The sequence below is a fragment of the Salvia splendens genome, chromosome 2, assembly GCF_004379255.2.
Source record: "Salvia splendens isolate huo1 chromosome 2, SspV2, whole genome shotgun sequence".
Classification (NCBI taxonomy): Eukaryota; Viridiplantae; Streptophyta; class Magnoliopsida; order Lamiales; family Lamiaceae; genus Salvia; species Salvia splendens.
Genome location: NC_056033.1, coordinates 7,644,355 through 7,656,661, shown reverse-complemented (window position 1 = coordinate 7,656,661; position 12,307 = coordinate 7,644,355). Strand labels below are relative to the sequence as shown.

At 37.4% G+C, this 12,307-nt stretch overlaps 1 protein-coding gene across 1 annotated transcript; it reads left to right on the top strand.

Moving 5' to 3' along the window:
* Positions 1-5,192: 5,192 nt before the first annotated feature.
* LOC121786506 (mitogen-activated protein kinase homolog MMK1-like) lies at positions 5,193-9,152 on the top strand. The gene is made up of 6 exons (XM_042185145.1): positions 5,193-5,488; positions 5,570-5,699; positions 6,798-6,935; positions 7,409-7,741; positions 8,341-8,521; positions 8,664-9,152. The coding sequence occupies exons 1-6, from the start codon at positions 5,268-5,270 to the stop codon at positions 8,840-8,842; spliced, it is 1,182 nt and encodes a 393-aa protein (XP_042041079.1). The 5' UTR covers positions 5,193-5,267; the 3' UTR covers positions 8,843-9,152.
* Positions 9,153-12,307: the final 3,155 nt, after the last annotated feature.

The window sequence follows — 12,307 nt, the reverse complement described above, 5'->3', positions numbered from 1 at the left end:
TATGCGATAAGCCAGAAGGTGTACGAGCTGTGGGATGCAGGTGGGTTTTCACCATAAAAAGGAGGCCAGATGGGACGGTCGAGCGATATAAGGCAAGACTAGTAGCAAAAGGGTACACTCAGACCTACGGAGTTGATTATGCCGAGACATTCACCCCAGTTGCCAAAATTAACGATCAGGGTTCTCTTCTCTATTGCGGCCAACAAGGAGTGGCCTTTACACCAGTTTGATGTCACTAATGCCTTTCTGCATGGTGAACTCCCGAAACCAATTTACATGGAAGCTCCACCAGGTTTTTCAGAAGATTTTGAGGGAGGAAAGATATGCAAGCTCAAGAAGACGTTGTATGGGTTAAAGCAGTCACCTCGGGCTTGGTTTGGAAGGTTTACCAAGGTAATGAAGAAATATGGCTACAATCAGAGTAATTCCGACCACACATTGTTTTTGAAGAAAAGAGGAGGAAAGATCACATGCCTTATTATCTATGTTGACGACATGATCCTTACTGGTGATGACGAGGAAGAAATCAAGGAGCTGAGACAGAATCTTTTTTCAGAATTTGAGATGAAGGACCTTGGACTACTAAAGTACTTTCTGGGGATAGAAGTGCTAAGATCTCAATGCGGAATCTTCATCAATCAAAGGAAGTATGTCCTCGACTTGCTAGCAGAGACGGGAATGCTGGACTGTAAGCCGGCATACACACCTATGATCCAGAACCACGGTTTGAGGATAGTAGAAGGGGCTGAACCTACCCATCGGTCAAGATACCAACGTTTAGTAGGGAAGCTGATCTACTTGTCCCATACTAGGCCGGACATCGCATATGCAGTGGGAGTGGTAAGCCAGTTTATGCACCAACCACAGGCGGCTCATTGGGAAGCAGCAATGCGAATCGTACGATACTTGAAGGGAACACCAGGACTTGGAGTGTTGTTCAAAAGGCATGGACATATGGACATACATGGATATACCGATGCTGACTGGACAGGAAATCCAAATGATCGAAAGTCGACTGCGGGGTACTTTACCTTTGTTGGCGGCAATTTAGTCACCTGGCGAAGTAAGAAACAAAAGGTGGTAGCATTGTCGAGTGCAGAGGCTGAGTTTCGAGGGATCAAAAGCGGCATAACTGAGATCCTATGGCTGAAGAGACTAATGACCGAGCTAGAGTTGGTGCCCTCAAGTCCTTGTAAACTATTTTGCGACAATAAGGCAACCATTAGCATATCAGAGAACCCAGTGCAACATGATCGGACAAAGCATGTTGAAATAGATCGGCACTTCATCAAGGATAACATCGAGGCAAAAATTGTGGAATTACCATTCGTCAGGTCCGAAGACCAACTAGCAGATATCCTCACCAAAGCTGTGGACTCAAGAAACTTTCACGAGGTATTGGGCAAGTTAAGTATGGATGATCCCCTACTCAACTTGAGGGGGAGTGTTGGAAAGAAATAAAAGAAGATCAAATCACAAGGAAAGAAATCAAGGAAGTTATGGAATTGATTGATATTACCGTGTAATTGGCAAGTGTGATTAGGGTAAATCTTTACCTAATTTGTATAATCTACATCCTATTTAAAGGATTGTATACCACAGTAGAAATCAGTTTAATACAAAATAAGAGTTTTAACAGCAATTAATAACATTAGTTTATAAATACATGTATTTTCTAATTTTGGAACGATTGTCGATTAAGGAGGTCAGGACTCAGGCCATGTTCGTTTTAATTTTGCACAATTTCAATCTATATTGAAAAGCACACAAATTGTAAAGGTATTGTATTTATACCAATATAAAGTTGTACTTTTACATGCAAATATTATATTTAGTTGTTACCTTGGTTTTAAAAGAGGAATCGACAAAATCGTCCACATCAATTAAATAGTACTACTAACTTTGTATTAATATCATCATTTTTGTACATAGTGCGTAGTGTGACAAAATATGCACTTGCCTTTATATAAGCAAAACTCGTAATCATTGCAAATTGCCGAAGCTATTGAAAGTGGCTCGTTGTTTTTCAATAAATAATTAAAAGTGAATCTAGTTGTTCATTTTTTTCTTCAACCTACAAATATCTAAGAGATATTTATATTGACTTATAAAAATTTGGCCATCGTCAATTATAATTTAGTTGGACTTTATCAAGTTGGCAAATTTGAGGTCTACTGATTATTATTGCACGATTCATAAGCATTTAAAATCAATAAATAGGTTGTCAGTTATTTCTTCAACGCGCGGTTAAATAATGATATTGCAAAAAATCGACCTAATTAGCTAATACTTAGGAATAATTATTTACAATTGCATTAGACTTTGTATAAAAAAAATATTGTCGAACCGTACAGTTCAATTTATATTATATGCTCTACAACTTATGCAGACGTCACACTAGAATCAAAATTTATACTACAAGTATTTAATTAAAAGTGGGTGTCAGTTGTCAATGTGTCGATTGATTAAAAAATATTCCGCACCACTTAAGATATAAGCTTCCTCAAACTTTGGGTTTCTAATTATTTTATTTTATGTTTGTTGGCTTTTATACTTTGTCTACATTGAAACTTCTTTGAAAGCAATGAAGCATGTTGATCGATCTGTGCTGTCACACTCCAACAGCTGTGGGAGGGGAAATTAGTAATACAATATTAACCGCAGTTACATTTCTAATTTAATTATTAAATTAATCAGAAGTTATCTTTAAAATTTAATTATTAAATTAATCAGAAGTTATATTTAAGCTTCATTGTATTTTATGTTAGTCGTCTATGTTAAAAACTCTTAAATCTTGTCTCACATCGACTTGGTGATAATCCTAGCTTCTCTATATAAGTGTGGATAACTCTCCCTCTTATAAGGTCTTTTTAAGAAGTGAGTGGCTCATTTCTAATATGGTATCAGAGCAGACCCAAGTCGATGATGGATTTATCTCTTTATCTCGTCTCTTGCCTACCCACGTGATGGAAGTCCGATGTGTCATTCCGGCCCACACGTGAGGAGGCGTGTTAAAACTCTTAAATCTTGTCCCACATCGACTTGGTGATGATCCTATCTCCTCTACATAAGTGTGGATAACTCTCCCCCTTATAAGGCATTTTAAGGGGTGAGTGACACATTTCTAATAGTCTAAATAATTCAAGTGAGTGCACTTGTTATCACTAATTTAATAAATTATTATCATACTAAACCATTTATATGTAATAGATTGATCTTAAATGTTAAACAAAGTGACATTCATCTACCATTCATCTAAAATGTATTTTGTCCCTTGTTTTTGTGTTGCTTTTAGGCTCTTTTATTTTTTTTAGTTCACTTGACCGATGATTGTTTTGTCGTATATTTTGTGGTTATTGTTTGGATTTTTTCCCTTGATATTTTATCCTTCTAAGTCATTTTGCTGGTATGTTTTATGCTCCCAAATCATATAGTATGACAATTTGTTAATAAAACGAAAAGGGCAGGGACGTATCATATATTTTCAGCGCATGTGATATAAATTAGGTTAGATTACCCGTCACACATATGTAACTAAATAGTACAAACTTTAAAGAAAAATTATGGTTGGGGTCCATTTATAGTTTCAAAATTGGTAGATCAAACGAAACCCATTTTGAGGCCCATATTTCATAGGGTATGGTGTAACTTTTATTACTAATATATTTATGTATGTATTTGGAAAATGCCCCAAAAAGTTCAAAATTTTAATAACTTTTGCATTCCTGGCTAATTATGTAATGAAAAAAAGTACTAACATTTTGAATTTAAGTTTAAAGAAATAAGAAGCACAAAGAGAATCATAAATGAAGGCAGAGAAAAAATAATGAGGCCTCAGATCTTTTCAGTTCGAACCTAGCCCAATTCGAAGCCTGTGTATTCATTGGGCCCTAGCCCGTAGACAAGGTGAAGGTTTTCAATTTAGTTTTAGTTTGAATTTAGTTATCGGCCCAATCAAATTTGGTTTCATATCCAATTTTCAAATTAAATTATACACATATATATTTTCAACTTGGTAAAGAGGAATGTAGGTATAATAGAATCAAATAATAAAATGTACTAGTATTTATAGTTATAGGATATGCTTTGGTGACTTATATTACACATACACATTTACTCGAATTAAAATATACTACTATACAGAATATAGTACTACTACTTAATAATCTATTACAGTAATGCCATAAAATAAACCACGAGATTGATTCATTGGCAAAACACTCACTTTCCACTAATTGATCATCAATAAGTTTTTTATAGTAGTATTTTAATGATCTTCCACTATACCTTTAGTTAATCATAAAATTAAATTTCGAACAAGTAATTTTGCTTCTGAATTTTATGTAAAATTTAAACCCACCAAATCTCAATCTGAATTTCATGTAAAATTTATTATACTGAATATTACATAAACAATAAAAGCCAAATTTCTATAGAATTGACCTTAAAAAAACCATATCACATTTATCACTTTCTTATATCAGTGTGCTTTAAAAATCAATCACAGATCACATTAAAAAGTGATGGTACAATATTTATAATCATAAAATTTGCACCTGATTAAATTCTTACTCCGTACTTGATTTGTTTGCCTAGTCCGTACAACAATAAAAGCTACATTTACTACCACTACTACTATTTTTTTGGGCAGAAACTATAACGTTGTACCCAATCAAATTAATGTACTTAGTTTATTTGAAATACTGCTGTTTTATTTTCAGAAATACTAGTAAAACATAATGTCCAAAACAAACAATCCCAAAGATCCATTAAGTTATTTACTGTCCAAACAATGTTTATGTATTTTTCCTTTAATAAGGAGAGTATATTATTTGAACAACATATATTAAGCTCACAACCTGAAATTATACTAATAATAAAGATATTGGATAAAACGCATCGGACTTTTTTTATTTAAGAAAAGTTCCTTCTTCACCTATCTCATCTCATCTCATGCATGTTGTGTCTTAGTATTATCTTGTTTAACATACTAAACACTTTCATTATTGCTCTGTGTGTAGAAGTACTACTCCGTATTTATAAAGATTATTTAAAAAAGAACTCATCTCCTAATTTAACTTACATATTTTAAATTTAAAAGAACAAAAAAGTCAAAGTTGGACCTAATATTTAATAGTCAATATCTCAAGATATATAAATAGATAAAATATTGTAAATGTGAGAGAGAGAGAGAGAAGTGCACAGCTCGTCTTTCTGAATTTGCTCATTTCCCCCTTTTTTAATTAACTTTCTACTAAGACAGAGAGATGGACGGCGGAGCTCCGGCGGAGGCAGACGCCGTGATGTCGGAAGCAGAGACGCAGGTTCCGCAGCCGCAACTGCAACCGCCGATGGATCACATACCATCAACGTTCAGCCACGGCGGCCGATTCATCCAATACAATATATTCGGCAACATCTTCGAGGTCACAGCCAAATACAAACCCCCAATCATGCCTATCGGGAAAGGGGCATACGGCATCGTTTGGTAACTCAGCCCTCACTCTCCACCACTCTTTTCTACCGTTTCAATCATTTTATTAATTGTTTTTTTTTAATTTGAAAATAGCTCTGCTTTGAATGCGGAGACGAACGAGCATGTGGCGTTGAAGAAGATTGCGAATGCATTCGACAATAAAATTGACGCCAAGAGGACTTTGCGTGAGATCAAACTTCTTCGCCACATGGATCATGAAAACGTTAGTAGTATTAACTCTTACTGTCTAAATGAGTGTTTAGTGAATTGAAATTGTACTTGCTTGAATTTAGGGTTTGAGATTGAATTGTGTGTTGAAGCAATGTTAATCTCGTGAAACTGATGAAATTATATAGGTCGGCCAAGAGAATGTTGTGGTTCTAAGAAAGAGACCTGTTTTGGCTTTATTTGATTATTTTCATCCCGTTTCATATAACTGTGTGTAACCATTAGGATTTTGTCCTTTGTTGTGTTTTGAAATTCATTAGTCTGTTGTTTCTTCGGCAACCGGTTTGTTGGATTAATAGATTGCTCTAGTTGAAGTTTTTTCATTTTTTTTTTAAATTTTAGGGAGTTTGTAGTGCTTTTAGCTGCCAAATAGGAAGAATCATGTAAAACACAATATGTCTGTGTGTGAGCGAAGTAATGAATTCACACGTTGGTGTATTCGTTTATGATATAATATAAATTTGATTTAGTATGAGATTATGTATAACTCAATGAGTTAGTTAGAGATAAAAGGTTATCAAGATCGCTTTTTTCTAGAGCAGCTACGCTTTAGGAGATAGTCTTTTTTATTAAAAGATGCATAAAATTTTTGTAGTTCCGTGCCATGCCACGATGGAGCTCAATACGTTGTCACAATGTGAAATAAGGTAGGTGGCCTTTGGTTTCTTTGATATCATCTTTTTTGGTTATAGAAAGATAAATACAGTGTGAATACCTGGTCAATTTTGATCGAGTGATGACCCTGAAACTGATGGCTGGTTAATTTGAGTTTAACTGGTCTAATTGGATTTATCCATATGAGATTATTTAGGAATATGTGATTATTAAGTTCCGATGAAAGCTTTGGTACTCACATAGAGCGGGCAATTAGATTCAATAATAGTGCCGAGCCTGCAACACGCTCCTGGCGTGACTAATTTGGCACTATCAACTTTACACAATTTTTTTGTTAATGTAGAGATTTGGTACTGACTAGCGTGTAATCGTTCATATAATCATATCATCTGACATGGAGAAGAGATCTAGAGAATTTTAGGAATGTTGGAATAAGTTGATGTGCAGTCTAATTCAATGCAAATCTCTTCTGCTGCAGGTGGTTGCTATCAGAGATATAATTCCACCACCTCAAAGAGAAGCATTTAATGATGTTTATATTGCATATGAACTTATGGACACTGATCTCCATCAAATCATCCGTTCCAATCAAGCTTTATCCGAGGAACATTGTCAGGTTATATTTCACATTTAGTTCGATTTAATCCGCTTATATTATCACTTGTTGCTTATTTAGTCATTATTTTTGCACCTACTGACCTACATGAAAATGTCTTTCTAGTTCATCTTGAAATTACAGCACTTTATGTTGCATAAATATAAAACCGGAAAAAGTAAGTTGCTTTACATCTTCTCATCTTTATTCATTGGTATATATTTTTGCAGTTAGTATTTTATTCATGGAGTGTCGATAATCCTATATTTTGGCTTTGTTGACATGTTATTGCTTTGTTGGAAGTTGTTTGTATCATCCACTGTTTTCTTTCTTTCTTTTTTTTAAGTCAAGAATCCATTCCACTGTTTTCTTTCTCGTTTTCTCTTTCACTGTCAAAAGTTATATCCATTAATGTTAAACTTCCACAGAGACATTTTGAGAGTTCTTGTAAAAAAAAACTTTTTCTGTAAACTAACTATTTTGTCGTTGTACAGTATTTCTTGTATCAGATCCTCCGAGGATTGAAGTATATACATTCAGCAAATGTTCTCCATAGGGATTTAAAGCCTAGCAATCTTCTTCTAAATGCAAATTGTGACTTAAAAATTTGTGATTTTGGATTGGCACGGGTCACATCTGAAAGTGACTTCATGACTGAGTATGTGGTTACAAGGTGGTATCGGGCACCAGAGCTGTTGTTAAATTCATCGGACTACACTACAGCTATTGATGTATGGTCCGTCGGGTGCATTTTCATGGAATTGATGGATCGGAAACCATTGTTTCCCGGTAGAGATCATGTACACCAGTTGCGTCTTTTGATGGAGGTATCTACTAGCTACTTTATTTTGATGTCAACATGCCTATTTTCTATCACGATGACTTATTTATGAACCATTATTTGGATGCACAAATAGATGAATCTTGATATGTGAAACAAAGAAATGGCAAAATATTTTTCTCATCGAATGAAGCAAATAAACCACAAGAATAAAAAACTTGATGCATTGATCAAACTCACAAATCAGTAGAACTGCTGTTACCTGGAACTTATGCCTTGGCTAGAAAAGGATATGGAGTACTTTTTTGAATTCCTCAACTGAAGATTAAAACATTCAATCCCCAGGCTTTTCGCACCATCATCAGTGTTGTCGCTGTCACCATAATCATAATAACAATTCTAGGAAACTTGTTGACGAACCTCATTTGTGGTGGATGTAATATTCAAGGAAGACGGAAATTGTTATAATTGACAAAGGCTCTAAACCTTAATACGAGGCTGTTCCAGGTGTCTCTGTAGGCATTCGATTGCATATGGAGTAGTTAGTTTGAACGTAGGCTTTTTAGGTCATCAATAAGCATGCTCCATTGATGTTTACATGTGCTACTATGGCAAATGTCAGCATGGGTTTTGTTTTTCTTGCAGCTGATCGGCACGCCATCTGAAGCTGAGTTGGGATTGCTGAATGAAAATGCAAAAAGATACATCAGGCAGCTACCCCCTTATTCCCGGAAATCATTTACGGATAAGTTTCCTCATGTGCACCCCCTTGCCATTGATCTCATCGAGAAGATGCTTACTTTTGATCCTAGACAAAGGCTTACAGGTATGGAACTTCTGCCCTGCCTATCACTATTAATACCAGAACTGTTCTTATCTTGAGAAACTAATGTTATTGAACTTGTTACAGACGTATGTACCAAAATGTAGATCTATTGTCTCATCTATTTTGATATTTTTACCATCAGTTGAAGGTGCATTGGAGCATCCGTACCTCAACTCGCTCCATGACATCAGCGACGAGCCTGTTTGTGTGACTCCCTTCAACTTCGACTTCGAGCAACATGCATTGACGGAGGAGCAGATGAAGGAGCTCATCTACCGGGAGGCTCTTGCTTACAATCCCGAATATCACCAGCCCTTGTGAAAATATAAATCGTATGACAGCAAATTGTGTTGTGGAGTTGTTGAGTATTGTGGTAACTTTGTTGTATGTGATATATTGAATCAGTTTATAGTATATAAATTCATGAATTTAGGAATGCATATTTATCTAGACCATGCTGCTACGAGCAGTGGCTGCCGGCGGTGGCAGCGGTGGTGGTGGTGAGGATCAAAACGACATGTGTTAGTGGTTGCCTTGTATTTTTCTATGAACCTAACATTTTCTGACTATTTGAATATTGTGGTTTATTTTTTATTGTTTGTTGTATGTAATTCGTAATATTATCAGTTAACTACTGATTTCATTTTATTTTAGAATTCTTGTATTTCTGTTTTGAGTCAATTAATAGTATGTGAAGTATTTAATTCAAAAATATCAAAAGAAATGAGACAATGGAGTACAATTTTCATAAGTTGTGTATAAATGAAATCTAATTTAAGCCTTTCATCTTTAAATCCTAGCGTTTCTCCAATATTTTTCCTATATACTTATACTCTGTATATAATCGTCTGAAGATGAAACTATCTTTCATGAACGGAATTATTTACATCCAAATTAAAAATAGTAAGTCAAATCATCTTTTTTTAATACACAAGTAATTGATATTACATATATTTTGTAGTAGTATTATCATGGAGTAGCTACTTAAGTCTAAGCAACGCTACTTAGAGCATCCACAGCGGTGCTCGCTGGGACGGGCGGCGTCCGTGCCGTTGGCGCGGCACCGCTGTCGCCGCTGCTGCAATCCCGCCGCTGGCACAGCGTTGCTCGATGCATCGAGCACGTCCGTGCCGCTGAGCAAGCTACGTGGCGCGTTTCTATTGGCCAATAGATTATCCGTTGAAAATTCTTTTTTTTTTAATTGAAAATAATACAAAAAATAAAAAAAAATATTTTCAGATTCCCAAAAATATGGCCGTTTTATTACCGTTTTTCTGAATTTTTTTTGATTTTTTTATAAATCTTTTATTCCCAAAATCATCTATAAATACACACATTCATCATCCATTTTTCACATCAAATCATCTCTCATTTATCTCTCATTCATATTTTTTCATACAACTCATCTACATCTTCCTCTCTCACTCAAACCCTCTCAAATGGATTTCACCGATATCATGGCAGAAGCCGAGCGTGAAGAACAAGAATACTATGAACAATATCGTGCCGCCTATGAAGCCTATGTCGCCGCCACTACCCCCACCCCTCATCCTCGACCAACTAGATCAATTCGCCGCTACATCCCTCGTGACCGGGTAGGAGCCAAAGAGAGGCTCGTTGCCGACTATTTTTCCGACCAGCTGCAGTTTTCGGAAGATTACTTTCGACGCCGTTTTCGCATGTCAAAACCGTTGTTTATGCGTATTGTCAACACATTGTCCCCGTGTTGAATACTTTAAATCAAGTAGAGACGCAACCGGTCGGCAAAGTCTCTCGGCGTTGCAGAAGTGTACTTGTGCCATCCGACAACTTGCTACTGGGCAAACAGCTGACTTCTTCTACTAGTATTTGCATGTCGGTGAATCAACTGGAATCCTATGCCTTAAAATTTTTTGCGACGGCGTTCGTTCTGCTTTCAGTGAGGAATTCCTTCGGGCACCCACCATCGATGATTGTCATTGCTTCGTCTTCACGAAACAGTCCACGGTTTTCCCGGTATGCTTGGCAGCATTGACTGCATGCATTGGAAATGGAAGAATTGTCCGAATGCTTGGAGGGGGCAACACTTAAGCTGCCACAAAGGCGGCGGCCCAACACTTATCCTTGAAGCGATCGCCGACTACCACCTATGGATTTGGCATGCATATTTCGGTATTTGCCGGATCCAACAACGACTTGAACATGCTCTATTCTTCACCACTCTTCAATGATGTTTTGAATGGTGTAGCACCGGCGATCGACTTCACCGTCAACGGAAATGCATACCACATGGGTTACTATCTCGCCGATGGTATCTACCCAAGGTGGTCGACTTTCGTGAAGACGTTCAGCAATCCGCAAGACCCAAGACAGGTTCTTTTTGCGCAGCGTCAAGAGTCTGCTCGGAAAGACGTCGAAAGAGCTTTTGGGGTCCTTCAAGGCCGATTCAACATTGTGAAGGCCCCGTCTCAGCTGTGGTACGTTAAGATTATCGCCGACATCATGTACATGTGTATTATCTTGCACAACATGATTATAGCTGACGAAGGACCGAGGGCGGCTAACTTTTACGACGAGGATGAAGCCGGAAGCTCAACCGCGAGGTCTCCCCCACGCCGAGGTGTGCATACGACGGTGGGCGCAAGGATCGAAACAAGAAACACAATGCGCGATACCCGAACCTACACTGAGCTACAAGAAGACCTAATCAAACACATTTGGGCGAAATTCGGCCGCGAGTAGTGAGTTTTTTTAATTTTATGAATTTAATTATGTAATTTTTAATTTTTAGGATTTTAATTATGTAATTTTTAATTTTTTTGTAATTTGTAATAGTATTCTTGGTATTTTTAATGCATTTTAATATTGTGGAAATGTTTTTATTAAATTGAATAATAGAATGGTGGGAACCTTGAGCATGTCCTTGCGGAAGAGCATGAATGTGGGTGTTGTGCTCTTGCCTAAGAGTAGGGAGTAAAAAAGTAATAAAAGTGGATTCGGGTCCATATTCGTACTCTTTAGCAAGATTACGACTGGGGATACTCTTATGTCTAAGCTATATCCTAAATTCTAGACCCTAAACTGAAGATTTGATGGTCCACCAACAATTATAACTCTACACTATTTCAGTTTTCAATTGATGTATGTCAAATCATATTTAATCTTTTATGTCCAATAAAGAATAAAATAATTACAAATTCAAAACAATTAACTTTATATATTGGGCAATAAAACTATTTCTGCCTTTTCAATACTAATTTAATTATTTTTCTCTATTCCATATTCTCAATATTCATTAAACCAAATGGTAAGGGTGTCCACTATAAGGCGGACACGCCCAATAGCCCCACCCCAGTTTTTGTCCATAGCTAAACATGCCCACCGGTTCCGGTTCCGAACCGGAACCGTGGCCTTTTTCCCGAACCGGAACCGTCGGAATTCGGGTTGCGGTCCGGTTCCGGTTCAAGATATTTCGAACCGGAACCGTGACCGAACCGGCGGTTCCGGACGGCTCGGAACCGGCGGTTAACCGGCCGAACCGCCGGTTCGGGCGCTAATTTCGAGGCATTTTGATGGGGGAACCGGCGGCAGCTTTTCAGCTGAAAAACCGGCCGGTTTCGGCCGTTAACCGGCGGTTAACCGCCGGTTCCGGGCTTCCGGATGCGGCGCGAGAAACGAGGCGACATGACGCAGCTTTTGCAGACGGTTTCGTTGACTGAACCGGCGGTTCCGGCCCGGGAACCGGCGGTTTTGGCTGGAAAACCGGCGGTTCCGGCGGTTTTCCGCCAAAAACCGCCGGTTTTTGCG

Coding starts and splice junctions, on each gene's coding strand:
- LOC121786506 (XM_042185145.1), top strand. CDS start 5,268: ATGGACGGCGGAGCTCCGGCGGAGGCAGACGCCGTGATGTCGGAAGCA. Junction 5,700..6,797: donor GCCACATGGATCATGAAAAC/GTTAGTAGTATT, acceptor CTTCTGCTGCAG/GTGGTTGCTATCAGAGATAT. Junction 6,936..7,408: donor TATCCGAGGAACATTGTCAG/GTTATATTTCAC, acceptor GTCGTTGTACAG/TATTTCTTGTATCAGATCCT.